This window comes from Sceloporus occidentalis, unplaced genomic scaffold (genome assembly GCF_023333645.1).
Source record: "Sceloporus occidentalis isolate IW3139 unplaced genomic scaffold, rSceOcc1.0.p SCAF_8, whole genome shotgun sequence".
NCBI classification, from domain to species: domain Eukaryota; kingdom Metazoa; phylum Chordata; class Lepidosauria; order Squamata; family Phrynosomatidae; genus Sceloporus; species Sceloporus occidentalis.
Genome location: NW_028316988.1, coordinates 18,212,463 through 18,239,838, shown reverse-complemented (window position 1 = coordinate 18,239,838; position 27,376 = coordinate 18,212,463). Strand labels below are relative to the sequence as shown.

At 43.8% G+C, this 27,376-nt stretch overlaps 1 protein-coding gene across 2 annotated transcripts in view; it reads right to left on the bottom strand.

Moving 5' to 3' along the window:
* LOC149308096 (ADAMTS-like protein 2) overlaps positions 1 to 26,255 on the bottom strand; it is a 29,744-nt gene extending 3,489 nt beyond the window's left edge. Inside the window, exons 1-16 of one of the 2 annotated variants that reach the window (XM_089535069.1) lie at positions 26,169 to 26,255; positions 25,594 to 25,662; positions 20,420 to 20,534; positions 19,150 to 19,295; positions 18,300 to 18,375; positions 17,808 to 17,910; positions 15,852 to 15,997; positions 15,626 to 15,749; positions 15,367 to 15,447; positions 14,251 to 14,426; positions 12,950 to 13,292; positions 11,906 to 12,287; positions 8,214 to 8,317; positions 6,987 to 7,113; positions 5,759 to 5,972; positions 3,328 to 3,483 (exon numbers count right to left, since the gene is read on the bottom strand). In XM_089535069.1, the coding sequence (XP_089391195.1) occupies positions 3,328 to 3,483; positions 5,759 to 5,972; positions 6,987 to 7,113; positions 8,214 to 8,317; positions 11,906 to 12,287; positions 12,950 to 13,292; positions 14,251 to 14,426; positions 15,367 to 15,447; positions 15,626 to 15,749; positions 15,852 to 15,997; positions 17,808 to 17,910; positions 18,300 to 18,375; positions 19,150 to 19,295; positions 20,420 to 20,534; positions 25,594 to 25,613 (2,313 nt within the window). In that variant the 5' untranslated portion in view covers positions 25,614 to 25,662; positions 26,169 to 26,255. Of the gene's footprint in view, positions 1 to 3,327; positions 3,484 to 5,758; positions 5,973 to 6,986; positions 7,114 to 8,213; positions 8,318 to 11,905; positions 12,288 to 12,949; positions 13,293 to 14,250; positions 14,427 to 15,366; positions 15,448 to 15,625; positions 15,750 to 15,851; positions 15,998 to 17,807; positions 17,911 to 18,299; positions 18,376 to 19,149; positions 19,296 to 20,419; positions 20,535 to 25,593; positions 25,663 to 26,168 lie in introns of those variants that run through there. The other variant, XM_089535068.1, reaches the window with a different exon arrangement.
* Positions 26,256 to 27,376: the final 1,121 nt, after the last annotated feature.

The window sequence follows — 27,376 nt, the reverse complement described above, 5'->3', positions numbered from 1 at the left end:
CATAAAATATAAATTCTGAAAAGCAGATCATGATTCTATGATTCTGCCATTTTATATAAAGGGCACTAATTTACTATTCATAGTATTTGATGGGACTTGAATGTCCACGGGTTTTGGTATCTACAGGGGTCCTAGAACCAAAACCCAACGGATACTAAGGACCCACTGTGTGTATGCGTGTGTATGTAAATTATTTTCAAGCCATGGATGGCTGGATCCACGGATAAAGAATCACTGGATATGGAGGGCCAACTATATAGGTACACCACTGCCTCGAATTCACTTCCCATTAGCCTTGATGGGTGCAAACCACCACCTTGCAAACACTGTTTAATTCCATTGAGTAGCTGTGCAGGAGAACTTCCTAATGGATCATGCCTTTCCATGGGCCAAGGCTGCTCCGCTTCAACCCAATCTGTTGGGTTCACTATTTTGCCACAGATGCCAAGGTGTGAAAAATGGGAAGAAGGGCCTGAGAGGATGGCTGCCTTGCCTTGGCTGTCATATCACAGTCTCTCTCCCCCTGCAAATCCAACATGCCTTTCCATATTGTGGGTCTCCTTTCTCAAGAGGCAGCAGTTTCTTCCTCCTCCTCCTCCTCATCGTTGCCATCTGTCACCATGGTGACTGCTTATTTTTAGCCCCCATTGCCGGAATAAAAATAACCCAAGGAGGCAGCCCCACATGAACACAAGGCACCCAAACGCAAAGTATTTCGTTTGCAAAAAAACAGACATTTGTGTTTTTTATTTGCTTCACTTCAAAAAACAAAACAAAACCAATTGATCAGCATCTCCAAAAGTTGTTAGTAAAATGAAGCAAAAACCTAAGATGCTTCCCCAAGGCCTCCATCTTTTCATAGGAAAGGGGCAAAATACCCAGGACACAAACTTCAAGGGGAGGCAAGACTCTTGGAGCTTACATAATGAAAAGCCAAATGCATTGCATAATATATTCTGGAGTCTCAGCTATAACGCCTGTTACTAAATCTCATTCCCACTTACAGATAAATCGGTGTGTGATCTGAACTGATGGATCGATTCGACAGCGGAGTGTGGTTCCCACTACATTTGCCCCAGACGCATTTCCCCCTCTAAAATAATCCACTTGTGGTTCACATTTATGCACAAATCGATTCAAAATGGGCCTGCTCTATCCAGCTGGAGGGCAAATTTAAATCGATTCCGATCTGCATCTGGTTCACGCTTGCGCGGAAATGATTTATTGAAAAAGATGCGGGTTAAATGGGTCTGGTGCGTGGCCCCCCTCACCAAATTGCTTCATCGATTTGATTTAAGTGGGAACCACTTAAATTGCGATCCGGTTTAAAAAGTAGTGGGAACAAGGCTGTTGTAGCATGAGTCTTCAGAGACTAGGTCTACTTCATTCAGATGCATAAAGTGAACTGGTGCCCAGACACAACTATGTCTCTGAAAATGGATAGACAGATAGGTAGATGGGTGGATAGATAGATAGATAGATAGATAGATAGATAGATAGATAGATAGATAGATAGAGATAGATGATAGTGTTGATACTACAGAAGGGTTTAAACATTATTATTTTCATCTTTCAAATTAGTTATTTCAATTATTTAATTCAAAATATTATTTCCCAATTTCATCACTTCCCCTCTGCCCCAACCACCAATGAAAACATCCGCCTGAACAGGGGGATAAATGGTATTAATTTTAATAAACACGTTGGCAAGAAAACTTCAACCCCCTCTCAATGTCTGCTTTCAGGGAGAAATGCAAGGAACTGGAAATAAACAGTGTCACTTCCATTTTACATAACCTCAGTTTTAAAAAGAAATTCTTCCCCTGGATTTTTTTTCCTCGTTCAAAAATGAGTATTTTTCCATCTCCATATTGGATGCTTGAAGGGATGGGAAGGAGGAAAAAACCACCTTCTTGGCCTGTTCTGCGATCCCCTTAAATGCACCAACTGAGAAAGGAGGAAATGGGGCAAAAAGGACATTGTTTGCATCTGGACTTCTGCTTACAGTTGGAAAAGCAAAGGGGTTACTGGAAGCGGAGGAGCGTCTGCCAAGCCTGGGGGCTCCCACATCCAGCTAACAAATGCAATTTAATCCCCATACTGTGAGAACGCATGCCAGGTTGGCTTAGCGGAGAGCGTTTGGATGGCAAAAACAGACACCACCGACACTGGGTTCCTCAATTTCTGCCTGTCTGTTTCATAACTATCCAGAGCTACTGTGGTCAGGGTTGCTCAGATTTTCAAAAGGGCTTGAAGTAGCCACTGGTCTCCAGCTGACATGGCAGAGGAGATTTTTGCAAATGGCAAGAAACTTGGTTCTCTTTCCACACCCGGCCACTTTTTCTTTCAAGCAAACCCTGATCGGAAAATTCAGGGGAAATCCATGGTGCCACTTAAGATTCGGAAACCGTATCTACACTGCAGAATTAATGCAATTTGACACAGCTTGAACTGCCATGGCTCAGTGCTACGGAATACTGAGATTTGCAGTTTTGTGGGATATTTAGCCATCTCTGTCAGAGAGCTCTGATGCCACAACAAACTACAAATCCCAGGATTCAATAGGATGGCACCATAGTTAAAGCGGTTAGTGGCACCACGACTAACTCTTGTTAGTACTGCGCAGAAAGAGGCAAGTATAAACTTGTTATTGTTGGGCAATCTCAACAAAGTGTTGCCATTGGGAAGTCTCAACTGTTGGGGAGTCCGAACATTTTTTAGTGTTACTGCTGGAGAGTCTCAACTTCTAGCATAATATCTCAAGGCAAAAACAAACAAGATATTGTGCCAGAAGTTGAGACTCCCCAACAGTTACTAGACTTGTGGTAACTTACCCAACTTCTGCTATCCAACTTAAGCTGTCATAACTGCGAAACAGGCTGTCAGCCTATGTTGGCTTAACTAATCCTCCATGTATGGAGGCAGTATATTTCTGGACACCAGATCTTAGGACTAAACAGTGGTAGTGGGGAAGGAGAGCTTCTACGCAAGCTTCATGGCCAGTCCTTGGTGGAAACCAAAGGCAGTTTTAATGTCTACCACCTCTCATTCCCAACCTTTGGTCTTCCACATGATTTGGACTTCAGCTCCCATCAATCCTGATTATTGGTCAAGTTAGATCATGCTTCTGGGAGTCGATGCCCAAAACAAATGGTTGGGAACCATTGCCCTAGAAGTGTCAGTTGAATGGACAAACACATGCGACATCTTCCATATATACATACACATGCGACATCTTCCATATATACATGTGGATACCTGGCCCTTCCACATGTCCCCCATGTCCCACAACAAATAGTTTCCTCCCCACACACCTAAGGGACTCACCGGTCCCCAGTCGGAGACAGTCCACTGCCTGTCACAAGGGGGCCCTGTGCAGTTCTTGTCGGCGGGCGGCTTGGTGTTGGCATCGCACAACCTCTCTTCCTCGGAACATCGGATGTCTCTGCTCACAATACTCCTCTCACCACATTTGGCCGTACACTGAGGGGTCATGCAAAGGAACCAGGATGGGGAGAGAAATACAGAAAGGTAAATGCAGCAACAGCGACCAAAAATATCCCAATTGCAACCATTTCTCAGGCAACCCATTTCAGACTCTGCAGGGGAGGCCATTTTCCTTGTTCCACTCTATTTCCATTAGCTCATTATTAGTTTAGTGCCATCTAAGTTCACTGTGCTTTATACATTTATGCAAGAAATAAGATTGTCGGGTGAAATAAAGTACTGGGCTTTAACGTTTGTGCAGAAGAGAAAATTCGAGCAAGTGTTGCTCACATGAGAATAGCCCCTGTACAAGGATGATATATTGATTCATCATGCAAAGGGATCTTTTGGCACCTTTGAGACTAACTGTGGAAAAGATGGTGTCGCATAAGCTATTATAAACTTGGTCGACTTCCTTAGATGCACGGAGAGCAAGTCTACAAATGCTTATGCTCTAGTCTATATAACTGAAATACTCCTTCTGTGTGAATAGAATGTGATCCTGCCACAAGTGACTCAGGGGAGTTCAGGCTTTTTGTAGGGGAGGTGGAAAACTCCACAAACTCTGCAGAAAAAGACTTTACAGTATCCACAAGTATATGCAAATATGCTCATTTTCAAACATGTGACCATCCATCTGTTTAGTATGGATTCAGATGGCTGTGAAGTTCTGGATAGATCCAACTTTGCACATGATGGTGAAGACAATTAAACATTGATGTGAGTGTGAGAAAATCCACAGCAATTCACATAGTATATTTACATGTAGACTACCCCTATGCTATAACGTGTTTTGCACAGTTAGTCTCAAAGGTGCTACAAGATCCCTTTGCATCCTGATATTCCCGACTAACAAGGCTATGTCTCTGAATTCTACCCCCAGGTAGATTCATGTTGCATTTGTTTTACATTTGTGTCATTTCTATTAAGCCTATCGATAACAGGTTGCTTTTTCATTCACTGCATTTATTTATTTTTAAATTTTAACTTCTCCCTTGGAGGCTTAGCAATATATAACATTGCAGCGGTGTGCTTTTTAGCATTCGTGGTGTTCCTTTTCTCAAGCACCATTCCGCACTGTGATTTTATCCAGAGGTGGGTCTCCACATTTTATATTACTTTATTGTGAAGATGTATGTGTCACATCACACAGGGCAGGCAACCACAGCCTGGTGCTCCTAACAGCGGGGCCATCGTCTCTTTTTTTGGAAAAGAGAAAAGGAAGTTGTGATCGAAAGCCAACTTGGCACAGGACTTCAGCAGCTGGCTCCAAGTTAGATTAGTTTCGCCTTTTGGCAAGAAGACGGGAGAAACCTGCTCTTTGCATCAGCCATCTCTCCCCAACACCTCCTGAATTTGAGCGCATGAAGCACTCACTCCTCTTGAGACAATTCAACAACCCAACAGCCCGACTCAGCCAACGTGAAAGGGCAACCTGCCTTTGATATCAAACTCCAGGGTGAAGGAGGAGTCGGAAAAGCAAACAGCACAGCAGGGATTCGATGGAGAGGAAAGGAAGAGAAGTCTGCCTTGCCTCTGGCATTTGGCACAGGACCAAGGAAGAGGCCTTTCAAAGATGAACCAGAAACCTTTTCAACTTCTCACAGCCATCCTGGGAAGGCTGGCATGGCTTCCTGGCACTGAATGCCCCGCAAACAATCTAACCACCACTGATGCTCCTTTTTGATTGCAAAGATGTCCCAAGCCAGAAAACAGCAGCTCAAGGAGGGGACAAGTCAATGCAAAGAATGTGTAAAGGGGTGTAAAAATATTCAACCATTTCCCAAGAAACCTGAAAGTGTTTCATCACTATTGTGATTCTCCCACTGAGGAAATCAAGATGCTATGAGGTTCCGAATCATTTTAATCAAATCAATCTATCATTGTGCCGAACACCAGACAAAAGTCTTGTCTTTCACAGGCAATGTGGGGCTTTTCTTCAAAAATTCAGAGGAAAAAAACAACAGCCTTTTTTACCCACCATTTGCCTGGAAAATCCAAACTAGTGGCAAGGACACATCGATGTTGCTGAAAATATTTTGCACTATAGGACACGGGATCACCATCGGACCACCCTTTTCTTCCTGGTTACTCCAATCTTGCCACAGTGAATGTGGCATTATCGGAGTCGTTGCCGACTGGAAAACTGTGCTGCAGCTATGGGTGAGTACAGGGTCCTGAGCACATCAACAGACTTAATTCTATGATCCAAGCAAAACCTGTTGGGCTTAAAAAGTTTCTCTCTTGAATCTTATAGTCTCTGTATATTTACCTCTGACCATTCAGACATTTCCCACTGTGGCCCACACGCTGGATTTTTGCAGACCTTCCGCTCTTCTGGCCGAGTGATGTCAGCAGATTCGCACAGATCGCTGTAGACGGAGCTGTCGAATCCCGGTGAGATCATCTTCCAACAGCGGACAATGCGGAACTGGTACCCTTCGCCACATGTCCGGGAGCACTCACTCCAACTGCTGGCTTCCCACCTAACAAAGTCAATATGGCACTTCAGGAAGGGGGCCCAGGCAACAGAGCAACATTCTTGCCTAAATTTGGTCCCGATCCCACTTTTGGGATGGCGAGTTTATCCTGCCATTACTTGGTTTTGTCTTAGTGTTTTAAACTTCAGTGGCTGCCATCTTGTTAGGGAGTTACGGTGGCTAAAGTCAGACTTAACGCCATCTCCAATCAAGTTCATTTCCAACATCACAGAGGTTGAAATTCTGTTCCAACTGAACAGTGACCGAATTCTTCCCCAGGACCCATCTTGTAACCTAAGAAAGGCCATTTCTTTATTGTCAGAGAGTGGGGAGATCACTGGGGACACAACCATATGTTTTCTGTAGTGGGACACATAGCAAGGAATGTCTGGAGGAACTCTGGAAGTCCCTGTTGATATTTGTTGAAGCATGTCCAACTAGAGGAAAATAACTAGACACATCCCTGTTGATCTGCCCCACACTCTCTGACAACACAAAAATGGCCACTGCTTATAAGGTGGGTTTGAGGAAATAACATTACAATCATATGCTATGACATAGCTACACAGTATGCATACATCTCCCAATGCATAATCTCAGCCTGTCTGTTTATGCATGCTTTTAATTTTATGAAGCCCTCCAAGGAATTTAATTGTACAGTAGGACAGTGCCATAATAAATAGGACCATGGTTTTTATTCTGAGAATTACCGGTTGCAATATGGGCAGCACAATCCTAGCTTTGGAGCTATTGAAGTCTCCAAAGCAATGATATTTCCCCAGCAGAGTGAGGAGGAGTGAGCACCCATGTTTAGCCTGATGTCATAGCTCCATCCTATGGAATCCTGGGATTTTTAGTTTGTTGTAGCACCAGAGCTCTCAGACAGAGAAGGTGAAATACCTCACAAAAGTACAAATGTGAATTTCATAGCATTGAGCCATGACAGTTAAAGCATTTATTCTTCCATGTAAATGCTGTTTTTGTTCCTACAGTCACCCCTGAAGTGTCAAGCATTAATACCTAGGTTGGCATTCTCTCCCTGCGCAGAATTCATGGACAGGCTCAGGACGGGTCATGGCATCGCAATACATATCATCCACTTCAATCCCATCATAGCGGATGCACATGGCATAGGTGGACATCACACCTGTGTTCAGGTAGATAGACAGATCCGTCCATTATCATCCTGACTATTGGTCTTGCCAGAAATGAAACCATTGTAAACATATACATGCTCTACAACATTCAAATACTTTTTACCAGAGGCGTAGCTACAGGGGGAAGGGGCAGGCAAAATGAGAGCATTGTCCCTCAGTAATGAGGTATCTTGAAGATGGGACTCAAGTCTAAATACAAAATTCATTCATGTTTCATAGACACCTTATATACATAGCTTAAAGGTAATTTTATACAGTATTTAAAAAAACAAAGCTTGTGTCCACTGAACCATCCAAAAGCAAAGATGTCACTATCTCAGCCATCCATGAAAAAGGTTTTGGGTTTAGGAGTATTTCAGATTTCAGAATTCCAGATAAGGGAGACTCAAACCTGTATTCCCTGCCTTTTTTCTTTGGGAGCCACAACCGTATTTCCAAGCAATGAATCCAGATTTGGAAACTAGGCCTCAAAGTAGGTGCTGAAGCTTACTCTCAAACAGCACCTTGGATAGCTCAGTAAAGGCTAGTACAAGCCTACATGGATTCACTGCCGCTCTGAAATATGAACCATCAACAATTATTGATTTTTGGAAAACCCAAGAAGGCTTTCACACTCCTTTCAGGTCAAGGCAACCAAAGAGGTGGATGCGATGGTGGCTACCATCCCTATCTGTCTGGCTCACAAAATCATAGAATCATAGAATCATAGAATCATAGAATCGTAGAGTTGGAAGAGACCACAAGGGCCATCCAGTCCAACCCCCTGCCATGCAGGAAATCACAATCAAAGCATTCCCGACAGATGGCCATCCAGCCTCTGCTTGAAGACCTCCAAGGAAGGAAACTCCACTACACTCCAGGGGAGTTTGTTCCACTGTCGAACAGCCCTTACTGTCAAGAAGTTCCTCCTAATGCTGAGGTGGAATCTCTTTTCCTGGAGCTTGCATCCATTGCTCCGGGTCCTAGTCTCTGGAGCAGCAGAAAACAAGCTTGCTCCCTCCTCAATATGACAAAATGCTTCCTTTCAAGCAGAGTGAGAAGCAGGTAGAGCTGCTGTTTTTGACCCTTCGCTGAGCTTCTCACACCTTACCTGTCGTACAGGTCGAACTGCAGGGTTCATGAGAGGAGAGTTTCCATCGGTACATATCTGCTGGACTCATATTTTGGCCCTTTCGGAACAGTTTCAGCCGGTTCCTAAAGAAGAATGAGCAGAAAATAAAAATGAGAATTGTCATTAAAAGTATCAGCAGGGAATGGGGAGGGAGGAAGGGGTTGGGTCTTATTGGGTTTGGGGTGAATTTTATGGTTGCTGTGCTTTAAGAAAAAATAATAATAATAATAATTTGGGGTGCAATTCTTTGAATTTAAAATTTTGGGATTGTTTGGTTATAATACAACATACCTGTCCTGATCCCCAAGCAGAATCCCCAGCCCGGTTAGAGGCAGAGCTTCCACTGTCTAGAAATAGAGAGAATGGGATAAAAATACCCACAAACAGAAACAGTTCAATTTTTTAAGATGCACACACACACACGCACATGCACACACACGTGCACACATATATGTATATCATAGCCTTGAAGTGGAATTGCTCATTGCAAGTGACGTTTGTTGCTGCCATGAGAGGAAGCCACTGGATGGGATGACATTTCTTGCTCCAGAACTGGACAAATGTGCAGTCCCTTTTCCAAGAAAGGAGATGTCTGTCCTCTGAAGGCAGCTCTAAGAAGACGCAGCACATGAGTGGGCTATTTGGCAATGGAAGAGAATCTCATTCTTCCGTGTCGTGAAATGGATGACTTGAATTGCACAAGCAACCACCCAGGTAGCAACTAGCAACATGCCTAATGGATTGCAAACATAGCAAACTGAGATCCACTCGCTGCCATTTCCAAGAGCCGCATTAACTGGGAGAAACATCGTCTCCTTTGCATGACATATTGTCCAATTGCATTTGGTCTGACTTGTTTACTTGCATGAAAGGGGCAGTTCTACTTAAAGGCTGCAAACGTTTAAATATACATATATATGTATAAGTATATACTTTTCACATGATGAAACATCCCTGATCACTAAGCACAGAGAGAAACTAAAGGTGCAGTATCTCCTTGGCACAGAACAGAATTGTCATCCCATTTTTTCTGCTGCTTTTAAAACGTCCCAGTTTCTTTCTCTTCGTCCCACTTTCCCCCTTTGCTCTCAGCTTCCTACAAATCCTGGAAGACGAGTTCAAAGTGCAAAAGTGATTTGCACTCAGTTAACTCAGCTATTATACTAACTCCTGTCGTCATTTGTCCTCTGAAAGCCCATCACAAATATCCTTTCTGTAAATCATTGTTTTGCCTTAGCTAGCTGGCATTCCTCTTTGATTTTTGCCATCTGCCATTTTTGACCGCCAAAAGAAGAAACACAACAGATGGAGTCAATGGAGTAATTTACAGTATATGGTAACTGACAACCACCGCAGCCCTTCTCAGCTAATTTCAGAAGTTAAGCATGGTCAGAACTGGATAGTCCTTGGATGGTAACTTGGCTTGCCAGGCATAAAATGGAGAGGGCTCCTGTACCATGAAAATAGTTTTTGCAGAAGAGCAAATTTCAGCTAGTGGACAAATAAGGGGGCAAGGTCCTATCCTTCCCAGTACTCGCAAGCAAAAGCAAACTGCTGCAACCTCTCCTAGTTCGTCTGTCCTTCCTCATAATTTTCCCCATCTAAACCACACCTTGGCATTGTTTGGCTACATGGGGTCTGGATTTCATCTCTTCAGTTTCGAAGGGTAAGCAATCAGTCTACCAGAAGCCCTGGCAAAAAGTAAGAAGATGTGGCCTAGAATCCAAAATTCAGAGATATCTCTTCATTTACCTGTCCCTCCCTTCTGAATCCCCAAGGTCTTGGTTGGATGCTTTTGATGCTTAAGAACCCCTGTTCTTGGGTCATAGGCTATACTGCACCTTTATAGCAAATAAACAATCAAAACTACATTCACAGCTCATTTTTAAAGCATTCAGAACGGCTACACAGCAGCATTTAAAATAGACACAGGATACAATATGGAGGAACCCAGCGGTCTCTCTGAATTGCCAAAGGGTGGCTTGTCATCATTTCTTGACAGCAGAAGCTCTGGCATTTTGCCCTTTTCCTTTCCTTTAAAGGGAAAAGGACTCCATTGTTGTTCCATGAAAACATTTTCAAGGGACGCTGCGAGGCATTTTTTGCATTTGTTTTGCTTCCGACGTACCTGGTCGACAAAGAATTTTTGCGGTTGCAAACCTGGAAGTCAGCCACTCTGAAAACAGTGGGACCTCTTGGTAAAGATGGATAGGATTATGCTGCGTGCACCTTTACCACCAGAGGTGTTTAATCCAGTTTATATTGTTTTAGTTGATTAAACATACACCTTTTATCAGGCTAACCAACACAGGAACCATTGAGGCGCTGGGCCCATATGTCTTGCATTAAGTGACTCTTTGAAATCCTCAAGGAAATGGTATAAAACTTATAATTTTAATAATAAAAAATCACTGCATACAATGCAACCCATGTATGCATGGGGGATACGTTTTTGGACCTACCATGGAAATGCAAAACCATGGCTAACAGGAAAACTCTATTGAATTAAATGACTGCTGGAGGAAGTTGTTGATAGAGTCATGCTGAAGGACCTAGAGATTACTAGACAGAACACCTCTCTAGGCATTTCTAGGTCCTCCAATGTGACTCTGTGGTCACCCTCCGCCAGAAGCATACCATAGAATTGTGCGGGAGGACCTAGAAAATGCCTAGAGAGAACATATCTTTTGGATGTGAGTAAGTCAAACTGCGAGTACTTGTCCCATGGAGATAGGGACTCATCAGTGGTGTAAGTATCTCCCTATCTGCCTATGACAGTGATATTGCTTTGTATTATTTTGTTTAAAAATTCAGGGGAAATGAATAATAAAAGGTTCTGTGATCAAGTTCCAGCTTAACGAAGTGCCTTTATTAGAAAAGAGCAAATATCTGGACAAAATGAAAAAAAAGCTCAACAGCGTCCCTTCAAAAGTCATTTTAAAAGTCCTTAAACCAGGGGCATTCCCATAAAAGCAACCCTCACATGGCTGCTATCCTCGACTTTGGAGCTAGCTTCCAATGATTACAAGGGAACTTTCTTTCCAGTAAAGAAAAGAAACCCAGACACTCAGTTCTTAATTCAGATTGGGATGTAACCAGAGGCAGCTGATAGATCCGTCAATGCAGAGGTAGTGAATCCATTGTGCATTGTTTGTTTGTTGTTCTTCCTTGCCTTAATCCATGAGGAGAAGTGGCTAAGAAATAAACAGTAGTAGTAGTAGTAGCAGTAGTAGTAGTAGTATTGTGGATTGTACCACCAGTCCTCCTGAAGTTGCTCTGAATTGAATAGTAACTGTGCTAGAACCAAACTAGAGACCAGTGCTGACAGATCTCATGTTCAACCTGATACAACTATGGGGGAAACTGCAGTAAAATTCAAAGTATATTCACTATCTCTGTAGTAGTGGATCCACCAGCTGACCCTGGAGGCAAACTGTAAACTGACTGATGACTATCTCTGGTTTGAAGGCCCCCATGTTTTGCCACATCAGGAGGTTCCCCATGCAATGTATATCTTTCATTAACTGGCAGAACATACAACTTACCTTCCAGACCCTGCCACTAACAACCCTTGCCATATAGCTGGGTTAGAGGGTAACCACCCATCATCCACCCAGCAATGTCAAAGCCAGATTCCAGTTGGAAATGCCCCTCCACCCAAAGGCTCTTACCTGGTTTTGTGGGTTCGGTTCCCTTGAGGAATTGTAGCAGAGATGGTAGCATTTGAAAACTGGGTCTCTGAAGATGTGTTGATGGTTTTGTCGCTGCTCAACTCCAAGAACGTGCTGTTAACGATGTACGCCATGCCGTCGTCGCTGTCATCATAATCGACATAAAGACTGTCGGCGTAGGACCCAACTGAATTGGTTAGTTTCTTTGGAGCAAAGATACTGTTTGTGGTCTTGTTCTGGTTGGATTCTTTCGAGTCGGACGTCTTGTCCAAATGTTTGTGGCGAATGGAGTTCTCTGAAAGAAATTCTTTGGAAGCAAGGTGGGAGTCCAGTTCCCTCCTGTTTCCTTCGACCATGTAATTGGATTTGGTTGCATTTGAATCTGGAATGAGGCAAGAGTGAGAAAGAAAGAAAGAAAGAAAGAAAGAAAGAAAGAAAGAAAGAAAGAAAGAAAGAAAGAAAGAAATTAAAGATAATCATCATAGAACTAGAGCAAAAATGTGCTTATAGGTTCAAAAAATTGCAAAATTTTGAATGCAAAATTTCCAATTATTTTTAATGCCTCAAAAATTAAATGCTTTGAACTTTATTGTTATGTTTTGTCTGTGTTTTGATTTTGTATCAGATCTAAACTCTGTTGGGGCCATATCTGCAATGCAGAAATAATGCAGTTCAATTCGCATCTTGGCCATGAAAACCACTGGGTGAGCTTGGGCATGTCATACTCTCTCAGCCTCAAGGGAAAGCAATAATAAGCCTCCTCTGAACAAATCTTGCCAGGAAAACCCCATGATAGGGTTGCCTTAGGGTCACCATAAGTCAGAAATGACTTGAAGGCACACAACAATATGGAAATAACATGGTCCAATGCTGAAACCTATCACCAGACCGGAGTATCAACAGCTATGATAAGGTCTTGTTGGTTCAGGGCTGTGGCTTCCTTGACAGAGTCTGTCCACTTATAATATGGTTTCTCACTTTTCCTACCCACCATGTGACCAACAAAGGCACAGAAACCAGCTTTAGGCAACACATCTCCCTCACCTTTAGTCTGCTTTGCCTTCAGAGCTGGATCACAGTCCTTGGTTTCCACCCTTTCATAGACTTCATTGGTCTCCTGAATTTTGCTCAAGTCCAGGTCTTCAGCTGTGTCTTGCCGGCCGAACATGTGATTCTCCAGATGGATTTTTTCTTTGGAGAGAGCCCCAAAGAAACTTGTGTTGTGCTGCACAAACCCCAGCGGCTCCTCTCCATCAACTTCTTGACTTTCTTCACTGTCCGATTCAGAGAAGGTATAGTAAACAGGCTGCATGTTTTTCGAATGCGGCCTCCTCAGGAGGGTGTATTCGTACGTGATTGATGGGTTCTTTCCATTTTGGTTCCAAACCTGAAATGGGCAAGGAAATTGCAAACAGGAGCAAATATTAATAATAATTATTGATCAATATGTATTAATATAGCATACACAGCCATCAGTACAGTGACATAGGCAAAAAGCCCCCAGACCTGCTAAATTCACTCATCTATGAAATGTTGACAAGAGGCAGAGGCAAGATTAGGGAGGGACAGGTTATCAATGTTTCAGCTAGTACAATTGATCCAAGCCCCTCAATAGCTAGGGGCTAGGGATAAAACCCTTCACTAAATTTCTTCTCAAAGGCAGCAATAAGTAATTTCAGCAATTTTCATCCCGCTGCAAGAAATCTCTTGAAAACCATGCAGCTTGCCAAAGTCATTTGCAATTCAGGACTTGTTCCACGCGAGATTCATGTTGGAGTCGTTTTGCTATTTCTCCATGCAGAAATATTAACTCCTAGGCAGAAAATGCTCTTTTCTGTAGGGGAAATGCCCTTTTCCTATGCAACTCAACCACATGTGAATTTTCTGCAGAATAACTCCCAAATTGCAAAGATTTTCATCTGTTCATGAGTCTTCTTGTCAGGGTTTCTCAACACTTGAAAAATGTGTTCAAATACTATTTGATATTATTTCCATCCCTACTATGGGCCAAGTGATGAAGCAAAAAGATGTACTGTTTTCCTTCAATGGGTTTCCATGGCCGAGAAGGCATTGGAACCCTGGTTTCCAGTGCTCAAGCCACTATACCATGCTGGCTCCCACATGTCAAATAGATTTAGATAGATTTATTTGTCTTTACATATAGGATGGTATGAGGTGGGATGGGATGGGAGAGAAAGAGTTTGTTATAACTGGACAGAGATGTGCAGGAGGTTAATGAGGCATTTTAGAAAAGCTGCATCAAGGTGCATAAAAATCATTCCCAACCACAGGGCAATGCTTCACCATTCACCACCAATCTCTAGCCTGATAATATCCATGCTTACCATGATATTTAAGCCCTGGTTGGTTGGTCCTTGAGCCACAATGTATTCTATTCCAGTCTCATAAATGTCCATTGGCCTTCTGTATTTGAAGATGGTCCCAGCAATGTTGAAATTTTTTGGACTATCTACTCGGAAGTTGCCATTGAAGAAGTAATAGCCAGCTTCATCAGCGACCGCTGCAAAAGGGACGGGGAAGGTTCTCTCAGGTTGTGTTCTGAGAAGTACTCAACAATAACAGTTGTGCATTGCTAAACATTGGATGAGCCCTATCCCATATTGCCATTGGTGAAGCAAAGGACATCACAGAATGTTTGGTGAACATTCCAGCTTATCTGTTTTAGAAGAAAAAAGCTGTTCAGTGGTGCAGCTTCGGTGAGGGAAGGGGAAACCTGAAATGGGTGAGAAAAACATAAGAGAGGGCCTTGGAACAGGAGAAGAAGGAGCTGTTTTAAGGGGGCAGATGGATACAAGAAGACACAGATTCATGGGAACATGAATCCAGAGAGACTAAGGGCATGTCTACACAGACCAAAGGTTTCCCCCGACTCCCATGTGCCCACACAACACAGGGCCGAAGCCCCAATTCAGGTATGGACTGTCCTTGCAAGGTGAGGTTAGTTCTGCACTGCATCTGGCTCATCCCGCCTTTAAACTAGATTAAAAAGATTTACCTTTTACTCTGTATTTTCCAGGAAAATCCAGAGCACTGCAGAGTGATGCCAAGAGGTTGCATACACACATGTCCCATGTGTTGCCCGTGGCACAACCCATAGTGAGAGTCACTCCCTTTGATGTTGCAACAAGGCCAACCTCAGAGGGTGCAACTCATGCAATGCTGGGCACCACAGCAGGCATCACTCACGAGTGCAGAGCTAACAGGGAGAATTCGGGTTGACGTTGGAAATAGAATACCCCACAAACAGCCCAGAGTATTCTGGCCGGTGTAGACCCATACCAAAATACGGCTGCATTTAACAAATCAATTATGGTAAAAGGAGCCATTTACCAAGTTATTATTATTATTATTATTATTATTATTATTATTTACAAGAGATAAATATTAAAATCAAAATTGACCATATTCTATTTGGTTGCAGTGCTAGGCATCATACACACCCAGAACATCAGCCGACTTCTTCCGTTCCACAATCTGGATATCTCTTGCACCAGCAGGAATGTGAGTCACCAGAGAGTAGCCTGCGGAAAACTATATTAATGAATGAAAGGCAAACTTTGCAACCCATCACAAAAAGCTATAGTTTTCTAGGGGTGTAGCCACACTTTGCTATAACCTGATGAGGAGTCACCAGCAACGGGCCTTGCCTGTGTCTTCTTGGGCATCAACAACACCACAAAGATACCCTTCCAGTCTTACCAAGGTGTAAATTTCCTTTTCTGTAACTCCCAGTCACGTGGGTACAGCTGCTCCCGTTCCCTTGGCAAACGCCACACTTGTCCAACGTATGGGTCGAGAACAGTATCCCGTCACATCCAATGGGCTAGAAACAGTGCAAATAGAGTGTTGAGGGCCAGGCAGAGGCTGTGGCCAATGCAATGTCAAGAATTCTACGGACAATATGGTTGCTATAATGTTTAACAACCTCACATTTTCCAGACACGCAAACCCCTCGGAAATCCGAATATTTACAAGAGGTCCCATCCCGGGCCAGGACCATTAACTGCCTTTGCCCATCGACGGTGGTGCAGTGGAGATCGCAAGGCTTGCTGGAGATGTGGACGTAGTCATCTGAAGAGAGAGGAAGAGATGAACACACAACATTGTACAGTCAGCCCTCCGCAATCATGGATTTTGCATCTATGGATTCAGTAATCCATGGCTTGAAATATATATTTTTTAATTCCAAAAAGAAAACCTTAATTTTTCCATTTTATATAAGGGACACCATTTTATTATGCCACTGCATATAATGGAACTTGACCACAGAGGGTCCTGGATCCAAACTCCAATGGTTACCAAGTACCCACCAACCATTGACAAAAGGTTGCCTCTTTGGCATCACTAAGAAAACATTCATTATTTTACAAAGAAAGCTTTGCTTTTACAATCATCTATTTTCCCCACTACACAGGTCCCATCATCCTAGCTGAGGATGCCTTATTGGAGGAAACTGGCTATTAAAGGTTGTAGGAGCTAGGCATCCAGGGCCAGGAGCTAGATAACAAGGATATTGCATTGGCCACAGCCTCTGCCGGGCCTCAACACTCTATTTGTACTGCTTTTAGCACATTGGATGTGATGATAAAAATAAGGTGATGGTAAAAATAAAGGTTTGCTTCAATCTCCCCAGGCCTGAGTTTACTGATGCAGTATAGATCAAGCCCTATCCATTGTGGGAGAGCATGAGCTAGAGATCTATGGCCACAATCCTGCATGGCTCAGTACAATGCAATAGTTCTATGTGCACAACTGCTACACTGAATCATTTACCACCATTCTGGTCTTAATGAAGATCTGCTGAAGATACCACCAACAATGGCAATTTCATGTCTGGCGGAGAGTGAGAGGAGTCACAGAAGCATGTGGCTATGTCTTTGTAGCTAGGCACAGAGTGGTTAGATATTCTGTTGAGGTTCATCACAGTCTTCCAGAGGTTCACCACAGTTCTCCAGAGGTTCACCACAGTCCTCCAGAGGTTTCAACAGCTGAGGCAATCATTTCACATCTGACTATCAGGACACCAGGCACAAAATGGCCAGGCAGGCCATTTCCACAGATGACCAACAGAATGCTGGAGAAGGTCAACCTCCTTTGAGGTGACCCAGCTTCTTTAAGCCTGCCCCTTTGTGAACAACCATGTTTCTAAAACTGGAGTATTTGCTTAGTAAATCTCTGTTGGAAGGGGAACACATCTACCCTACTGAAATTGTTACCATATATATGTGACTATAAGTCAACCTCATGTATAAGTCAAAGGCAGGTTTGGGGACCAAAATTATGAATTTTGATATGACCTATGGATAAGCTGAGAGTCAGACTTAGGGTCTAAAGGATGAAGCAAAGTAAAACGATGCCAAAGAACCTACAAAATTGCAGGAGGCATAACTATTTGTGTTCACATTGAAGGATGAAGGGATGAAAGAGTAGAGGCGGGTCAGTCTTTCCAGGTCAGATTATACTCTTTCATTTCACCAGGGATTGGTTTCTATTTTTGAGTACAGTGCAGTATTTACATTGATCCGTGGATAAGTCAACTTAGATTTTTTGGGTCAATTTTTGGATTAATATTTCTAGACTTATACATGAGTATATACAGTATTTTCGACTTGTAAGTTGAAACTGGTGGCTCTTCAGCATACTCCAGGTCCATAACAATGGCTTTCTTCTTCAGAAGCAGCTGTTGCAGCTGCAAAACACTCCTGCAAAGGAGCGGAAGTGGTGGGTGGCATCTTTGCTAATCAGATCAAACCTTCTTCCTAGCGGAAAAGAACGCTTTATTCATTTCAAAGTTTCTCTCCCTTCCTTCCCCCCCCCCCCCCACTTTTCAAAATGTCTTGATGTTGTCAAAAACCAGACAAAGAAAGGTCTTGTTGTTTACCGGGATATAAAGGTTTCCATTGATACGTCCTCCCGTTATACACATGTGAGTTGAAGGAAGAGCACTGCTCCTCTCGGAAGCTCCGGCCGTTTGGAGGGCACTGCTGGAAAAGGAAGAGAAGAGCCGCTTCTAAGGAAAAGAGGGGGCAAAGTCCCACCACCGTCTGGTGCCCCATTTCTCCTTTCAACATTAACCTCGCTCACCCAATACTCACACAATTGTGCGGGAATAATGAACATACTAAGAAAACGATCAGCCATTCTACCTATCGTTTTCAGTTTTCAGAGTATATCTATGGCAGGGATGCAATTCTTACAAAGTTTCTTCTTGGTGGAAGCAACAAGGAATTTGGCAATTATATTCCTACAGCAAGGAAATTTTCTAAAATGCAACCCCATTTTCCATGGCTATTCACAATTCAGGACTTCTACTGCACAAAAGTCACACAGGGTTGTTTTTTGCACAGAATAAAACACAGAAATGTTGTCTTACTTGTACTTTGCACAGCTGGTATCTTTTGGAAGTTCCAGTGCATGTTTTGTTGAGAAACCCCATCACTGACTTCCTTCTAAAGACAGAGAGAAGAAGATGAGTGTTCAGTGAGAGCAGTAGCATACTAAGGGTGCATCTACACTATATCTTTGTAGACGCGTGATACTACTTTAACTCCCATGGCTCCATGCTATGTAATCCGGTGAATTGTAATTTGGAGAGGTATTTAGAACTGCCAGATTTCCATTAGTGCTATAATTCAGGGAAAGCAATCGATGTCTGGAACTGTTGCACAATTTTGCAACAGTATTTGAAAATGTGCGAATGAAAAAGACTTTTTTGGTATAATTAATTCATTCTTTTAAGGGGCAATCCAACCACACATCATTATCATGCCCTGCAGACATAGATGCATGTCTCAGAAAAGTGTTCACTACAACATTGTTTTTATGCTGTGTATCACATGCATCAAAACAAACTTCTCAGATTACAGCTAACCAAAGAGTGGAATGGATTGCTCATTCCACTGACATGGGAACCACCAGCCACCGGTGTATGGAGGTGGTTTTTGCTTGCCTGATATTCATGCTATTGTAAGTTTAGGATAACACACTTCCAGGTTCACGAGACTGGAGGAAACACTCCATTCACAAAGTGCCATCACAACCAGAAAATGCATTAGCGCTTAAGGAATGGACTCTCCTAGGCTCACGGTACGCAAAATTCATATGCTCATACTTGGATTCCTATGGATATTTGTAACATTTCACTCAAGTCTCCTAGGCCTGCTGGGATCTCAGCCAAAGAGCATGCCACTGCCAGTTCTTCAAGGGGGCAAAGGGGTGATTACCTCTGCCGGAGACAGTGCCTTTCTTGGGACTTTACTCCTCCCCCACAAGTCCGAGTACAAGCCGTCCATTTTGTCCACTCGCCCCACCAATACGCCGTAATGTCAGCTCCGGCTTCTTCAAGACTGTTCGAAGCTGGCACATGGTCCTGTTTGCCAGAAGGGAGGAAAGCAACATGAACTGGATAAATAGGGTCAAAATCTTGCCTCAGGGTTGCATCCTGTGAATCTCCAACTATGGAGTGGTGCACGCCCTGCCACTCTTGTGTTGAGCGGCAATGTTGTGCAAGAAGATGTACAACTGAGAGCTCATCCATACTGGCCAAACATACAAGGAGATCATTGTTTTTACTCAACTATTCTATTCTCAGATCCAGACAACATAATTCTGGGACAGTTCAGGTTCCTCCCCTTCCTTTCCCAGACTTTTTGTTTCTGCCAGCAGGTTGGGTTCTTTTTAAAACTGATATTTTCTAGTCTTCTTCTTTACCCCCTTCTGCAGACACAAGAATGGAGAAGACAGAGAAAAGGAAGAGACTGTCCATCTCTCCCAATTGGATACTTATTTGGATGAAGCAGGTGCAACACACCAAAGTGGATCCAGTTTTGTGGATCAAAGTGTGGGGCCTGCCAGTCCATGGCTTCCCTCTCTCTGTGACTTGTAGAGATGACTGTACAAAAAGCAAGACCAACCCCAAACGCATAAATATTCTCCCAGTTTTACAAGCTCATGATTCATTCTGTTTGGGATTCATGAGAGTAACACCTCTTTTTATTGTTTCAAGCTGAACTTTAATTCTGCACCAGTAGCCAGAAATTTTTAAAGGCCATATGCCAATTCAGATTCTGTTCCAGACTGAGAAAACAAAGAGGTTTGGTTTCAATTTTGGTTCTGAGTTCATCTGTTGTTCCTGCTCTGCACTCGTCAACCGATAATATGGGTATATGGGACATTTGTCAAAACTACTAGCCTTTGCCACCTAGTAGCAAAAGATCATGATTTTGGCTTTCAGAAATGGGTCTCATCTTGAGGCTGCATCTACACTGCAGAATGAATGCAGTTTGACACTGTTTTATCTACCATGGCTCAATGCAATGGAATTCTGGGGTTTGTAATGTTGTGCGATATTGAGCCTTTCCCGTCAGAAAGCTCTGGGGCCACAACAAATTATAAATTCCAAGATCCCATAGGATGACACCATGACAGTTAAAGCAGTGTCAAACTGCTGTCCAGTTCCACTTCTCTAACCGCCCCTTTAAATGAAAGCTTTACCTGGGCTATTGCCAAGGCAATGTTTCCTACAACCACAGCCAGGGCAAGGGTTCCTTTCAGGCAAGCACAGTTGTTCCAAAGGATATGCTCCCAGCTCCACTTGGCAGTCTTCATCCTAACAAAACAAGAGGCAAAATGTGAATTTTCCAGAACTACCATGGAAGTATCCCCTGCAGTTGACCTATAATTCACCTGCAGAGACCTCTCTAAAGGTCTAGGATTCAAGCTACAGGAAACGAGATCCCACCTAAACATTAGGAAGAATTTCGTCATGATAAGAGTTGTTCGACAGTGGAAGAGACTCCCTTGGAGAGTGGTGGAGTCTCCTTCTTTAGAGGTTTTTAAACCGAAGCTGGATGGAATACTTTGATGGTGTATTCTTGCATAGGAGGGGATTGGACTGGATAGCCTTTGGGGTCTCTTGCAACTCTAGGGTCATATAAAAAGAATACACAGGGACAGTTCCATGTTGCTTAGGCCCCAGCATCTGATGAGGAGGAGTACAGCAGAAACTGCTGAACTTAATTCCCACCCACCAGCCCCTTTCCCTTGTGTTCCATGTCTTATTTAAACTGTAAACCTGAGGACAGGGAGCTGTCCAACTATCCACTTGTAAGAGGCTCTTTGTGGGTGAAGGGCAAGGTATAAATACTCTGAATGAATACCGTCGGCCCTCCATGTCTGCAGCTTTCTGCAGATTTGCCTTTTGCAGATTTGATTATTCCTGGATTTGATTAATATATTCTCTCTAGGTCCTCCAACACAACCCTGCTGGAAGTTGACCATAGAGTCACACTAGAAGACCTAGAGATTCCTAGAGAAAACACCTCTCTAGGCATTTGTAAGAGCTCCAGCACCATTCTATGGCGAACATCTGGTGAATGTCTACCTTAGAGTTGTGCTGGAGGAGCTAGAGATTCTTAGAAAATAAACTTGCCACCTTAGAAAGTGGTTAGTGGATTAACAACTCACTTTAGTTGTGGTTGCCATGTTGGATGGGGGGAATGAACCCATGCTGGGATTCAGCCTCAGCTTTGGTGGTGCTATCCGAGGTGCTGAACATATTTGACAGGACAGAGCTTAGCACCTTGGATGGGTCCTTCAACATCTGGGTTAAAATTCAGAGCCGATTGACAACCCCATCATCATGGAAGCCTCCAGCTGCCACTGACCCACGCTCAGCTTCTAACATGGTGGCTGTTTAGCATCCCTAGCTGTTCAAAACAGCCAAATAACTGTAAGGTGAACTTATGATGGGAGTTTCTTAACAAGATTTGTTCAGAGTGGGGTTTGCCATTGCCTTCTTCTGCAGCTGAAAGAGTATGATTCAATGGGTTTCAGGGTCATTCAGTTGACCCTCCGTATCCATAGATTCTGCATCCATGCATTCAATCATCCATGGCTTGAAAACATTCCCCCCAAAATTCCAAAAAACAAATCTTAATTTTGCCATTTCATTTAAGGGACACCATGTTACTATGCCATTGTATACAACGCTTGAACATCCATGGCTTTTGGTATCCACAGGAGGGCCCAGGATCCATACCCCAGGAGATACCAAAGGTCCACCGTAAATGCATCCTGCTCAGGAAGCCCTGAGTTTCTAGAGATACACTTTTGCAATGAAGGCTACATGCTAAAATATATTTGATAATAGTTATGCTCCTGAGGCTCAGGGATGAGGGAGCTGTTCCTGGCAGTTCGCCTACCTCTCTGGAGACAGAGTTCAAATCACCACTTGGCCATAGAAACCCATTGAATGACCCTGGATAAATCACACTCTTTCAGCCGCAGAAGAAGACAATGGCAAACCCCACTCCGAACAAACCTTTTGTTTTGGCTTTTCAGATGGCTGGCTCTGAAGCCAAATTTTAACTGGCTTCCTGTATATCCTTTTCCCCTATTTTATTTTGTATTTGGTTGCTGAACCACTCTGTAGGGGAAAGGAAGGCTATAAATCAAATACTTACCTGCCTTTCCTCCAGACTTATGGTGACCTTATCCTAGCATTTTCTTGGCAAGGTTTACCATGGCAAGGTTTTTCTATTGCCTTCCTATAAGGCTGAATGAGTGTAAGCTGCCCAGCATCACCCAGTGGGTTTCCATAGCTGAGCAGGGAATCGAACCCTGGTCTCCCCGAATCCTAGTCCAACACTCAGATCCCTATACCACATAACTATATCACAGCCAGACACAGCTATATCACAGGTATACATACAGATTTAAGCTCAGGTCATTGTTTGTGCCTTCAGGTTATTTCTAGTTTATGGCAACCCTAAAGCAAACCTATCACGGGAACGTCTTGGCAAGATTTGTTCAGAGGCGATTGTCCTTGGTATCCTTTGAGGCTGAAAGAGTGTGACTAGCCCAAGGTCACTCAGTGGGTTTCCATGGCCAAGCAAGGATTCACACCCTGGTCTCCAGAGCCATAGTACAATGCTCAAACCACTATACCATGCTGGGTCGTGCTTATTTTATATGTAGTGGGAAACAAGTTCAGATGAATCTTTGACATGGCCAGCATTTTAACGTCTTTCTCCCCCAGACAGGGCTTCACCTTTACCTCTCCCAATTGTGTCGTGTGACACCCTCTTAAGATTGTTAGCACACACACACTGCAACCCACACAATTCCCCTTGCAATACGTCATTCTCTTCCTGCATCCACAACTGTGGCGCTGCCACCATCCACCAAATCCCAAGCCAAGCAGGTTCAGAAGCACCATCCTGATCTTCTTGATCCCAACATCCTCCTTTGCTTTCCCCCAGAATATAACTAAGGATTTCTCTTCCTAAAACAATCCAGCCTCTAAGAGGTGGGTTGGGCTCTCTCTACACAGCACAGACAGCACACATACACACCATCCCACTTTCTTTTGGCTGCCTGGAGTGAGAATTTCCTGAAGTTCTGCTCATCTCTGGCTCTCACCACCAGGAGTGGAGAGACGGCTTTTCCAAACTGAAATGGATTATTGTATTAATACTGCACAGAGTCTCCCCCCCCCCCCCCATCCTCCCTGGTTTCAGACTATGTCTGAGTTGCATGGTGTCCCGTTCCAGCCAGGCTGAGAGAACTGAGAGAGCAATACTTTGCAGCCCTGAACAAGATCTGGAGAGAAAGCAACCTTACAGCAAGCATCTGCAAGGAGCAGAAAAGGAGCAGAACCACTGGTGCCATCTCTGTCTTGAGTTTTGAAGGGGCACAACCAAGGTTGGGTTAAAGTTAACTGGGACCCCTGGAGCAGTTCCAGAAATAGATCTCAAATTTTTATGCATGTTTCAGCTGTTCTAGGAAAGGTAGCATAGAAACTACAACCAACCCTCCGTATCCACAGATTCTGCATCCACGGATTCCACCATCCATGATTTAAAAATATCCCCTCCCCCTTGATTTTGCCATTTTATATAAAAGACACCATTGTACTATACCATTGTATATAATTGGACTTGTGCATCCCTGGATGTTGGTATCCATGAGGTATTATGGCTAAGTGGGGATTTGTACCCTGGTCCCCAATGTCCTAGTCCATCATTCAAATCGCTATACGATTCTGACTCTAGGACTTACTCAGTTATTGTTATTGCTGCTGCTGTTGTAATTACCTTTATTTATACCCCAACCTTTCTTCAAAGCTGGGACTCAAAGCAGTTTACATATTAAGCAAAAGAGCACATATACCACACACACAAAGTTACAAGATAAACTGCTGCAACTGCACCCAGAAGGCACACCAAGCCAAAACCTGAGACCTAAGGATGACAAGCTCCGGTGATGTTACAAGGGGCAGTCTTGAAACATGCCATTCATGGTGGTGCCAATAAAGCACGATACCTGGAGTACGATCAACCACAGTTGCACTAGAGTATGCCATCCAATGTTTTAAAAACCCACTGATGAGGAAAAGATTCACATGCTTTTTTTCCTGAGATCCCTTGACTCCTGCTCTGAAGACTGGAGAAGAGTGGCCAAGCCCAGAAAGTATGGGCTGGAGATCTCCTGGAGATCTAGCAACCCTAATGCCCAGTTAAATGGCCAAAGCTAATGGGTCAAGACAAGACCCTTCTTCACCAAAGTCCTTAGAAAGCTGCTGTTACTCAAGACCAGGCAGTTGGAGGAAAGATGATTTAGCTGGACCAACCACCCCATGCAAGCTAAGAGATCCCTTTTCACCTGGGACACAAGGGCTTGAACCCATGGACCAGTGCTGTCTATACAATACAGAAGTCAGTTGCCTCTGTACTCACCTACCCCTCGGTCCTTTTTTAAGGAGCATCTGAAATGTGTATTGCCAACCTCTGCTCCATAAACCCATGGCCCAATGCCCTTAACCACCCTAGTGGGGAAGAATTATGATACAGGTGTCTCTCAGGGCTGGTCTTGACTTGCCAAGATTTACCAAGAGAATTAAATTCTCCAGTGTCCTTGGAGTATTCTGGCCCTGAATTTTCCCCAAATTTGCTCCTTATCTGATACCTCTTACTGCATGTTTTCAACCCTCACAGTGAACGGTTGGCTGCCTTCCCATGTGGTCTCCATCCATCACCTAGTGCCCAGTCAGAGCGAGATGCCCAGCCATGCTATCAGTGCTAGGCACCTTGTTCTGGATTCAGAGAGACACGTGCCCACAAGTGGCAGCACCAGGCAGCTTGCAGGGACCATGAACGAAGGCAGCCACTGTTGCGGCTGTGAAGAAAGCCCAAAAACCACAGCAAAAATTGAGTTATTTAAGTATGGGTTGGAAGAGGAAGCCCTGAATTGCATATGGGCATCACGAAGACAAACTACACCTGATTCAAGGTTTTGACCTGAGTCGTGTAAACAAGATGTAGCGAGGGGGAATTGATCCATGTAGACAAGCTCGCTGCTTCATCCCACTTCAATGAATGTGTCCAGGTTTCAATCCCAGGGCTTTACCATATGAGCAAATCTATGTTTTTGGAACACACACACACAAAACCACCCAACCTTCCTCATTTTTGACCTTGAAGATCAGGAAGAGATATGTCTAACAGCTTCCCTTGGGTACCAATGCATCATTCCTTTCACTGCTTGCACCTTATTTCGCTGTATAAACTATATCTGGGGCCCTCCCTAAATGCAATTCCCAAAACTCAGCATCCACAAGTCCCAGAGCTCTTGGCTGGGTGTCTCAGAGACAGGTGGCTGAAACTTACCCGACACAGTTGGTTTTCATTAAAGCCTTAAGCCACCTCTGGTTCAAAGCCAGTAAAATAATTATTCTTCTTTCAATCCGAGAGAGAGAGAGAGAGAGAAAGAGAGAGAGAGAGAGAGAGATGATTATATACACTTTAAAAGAAAATCTAACCAAGAGGGCAAAAAGAGGGGAAAACCTCCAAATTGTGCCTTTTAATTTTGGTTTATTTGTGGGCAAATGGGGAATTACAAAAATATGCAGTGACTAGAAATGTAAGGGAGGGAGAGAGGGGGAAAAATAAACTTTAACTGTTTCCCTGGTATTATATAACAGTCTCCCGCCTTACACACAGTGCCCAGATTCTGAGAATTGTTCTGTCTGCAGCAAACCAAAGACAAATAAATTCCTCCTTCAGCTGATGCAAAAAAAAGAGCCCTAGGTTGGGGGTTTCCCCCCCACACACACACATATATTTGAACATTGCTTTCTTCTGAATGAAAATTTACCACCCTCACCTCCTTCCAAAAGGATGCAAAAAATAATAAGAAGAAGTTTGCAAAAGCAAAGGAATGGCAAGGTGAAGAGAAGGCATACCTTAGAGCAAGGGACCCCTTGGCATCCAGATGTTGCGCTCTCAAGCTTTTGGAAAAGATGCACCAGGCACAACCAGGTGCAACAAGCGCCTCTGTGGAGTCGGAGGAGTGAGGTAAGGCAGTTTGCAGGAGAAACAGCAGCAGCAGGAGAAAAAGAGGAGGTGCAGAAATTGCAGACACACTTTCTCCCTCCCTCTTCCCTTCCCTTCTTTCTCTCTCTCTCTCTCCTCCAACTTCAAAGGCCAGCCAAAGGGTCCTGAAAGGAGGAGCTGGCTGCTTAACGGTTATCCCAAGTCAACTGGAGTCAGTTTTATAGCTGTCGGACAGACAGTGAGGAGGACCTCTCTACACAACTTCCCTGAGATGCTCTCTCTCTCTCCCCATACCATCTCCCTCCCAAACATCCACTCCTCTCTTCCAAGCCTGGCTTTCACGAAATGTGCTTCCCCCCCCCACATCATCACCCATTGCCAGTTTGTTTCCTGAAGCCAGACTTGGTGGATAAGAATTTTTTTAAAGGGGGCAGTATGGCCTAAATGGGATGCAGTGGCTCAAGTGGTTAAGACACGGACTCTGTTGATTGCAAGATCGGCAGGTTGGCAGTTCAAGGCCCAGGTGCTGCATGATGGGGTGAACTCCCATCACTAGCCCCAGCTTCTGCCAACCTAGCAGTTCCAAGGCATGCAAATGTAAGTACATAGATAGGTACCACTTCTCAGTGGGAAGGTAACAGCGTTCAGTGCAGTCATGCTGGCCACATGACCACCAGAGCAGTCCTCAGACAATGCTGGCTCTTTGGCTTAGTAACAGAGATTAGCACCATCCTCTATGGTCAGACACGACTTGACAACCTTGTCAACAGGGAATACCTTTACCTTTACCTTTATGGCCTAAATCCTCTAAAGGCACCAGATCCCATCTGATCTTGGAAGCTAAGCAGGATCAGCCCTGGTTAGGACTTGGCTAGGAGACCACCAAGGAGTACCAAGTGCTGTAGGTTAGATTTCATAGGAAGGACCTGGCAAACCCACCTCTGAATCTTCCTCACCTAAGAAAACCCATGCAATTCATGGGGTCATGAAGGCACATACACATATACAAATGAATGGGACACCATTTGACACCACTTTAACTGCCATAGTTGAATGTTATAGATCTCTGGGATTTGTAGTTTTGTGAGATGTTTCACCTTCTCTGTTAAAGAGCTCT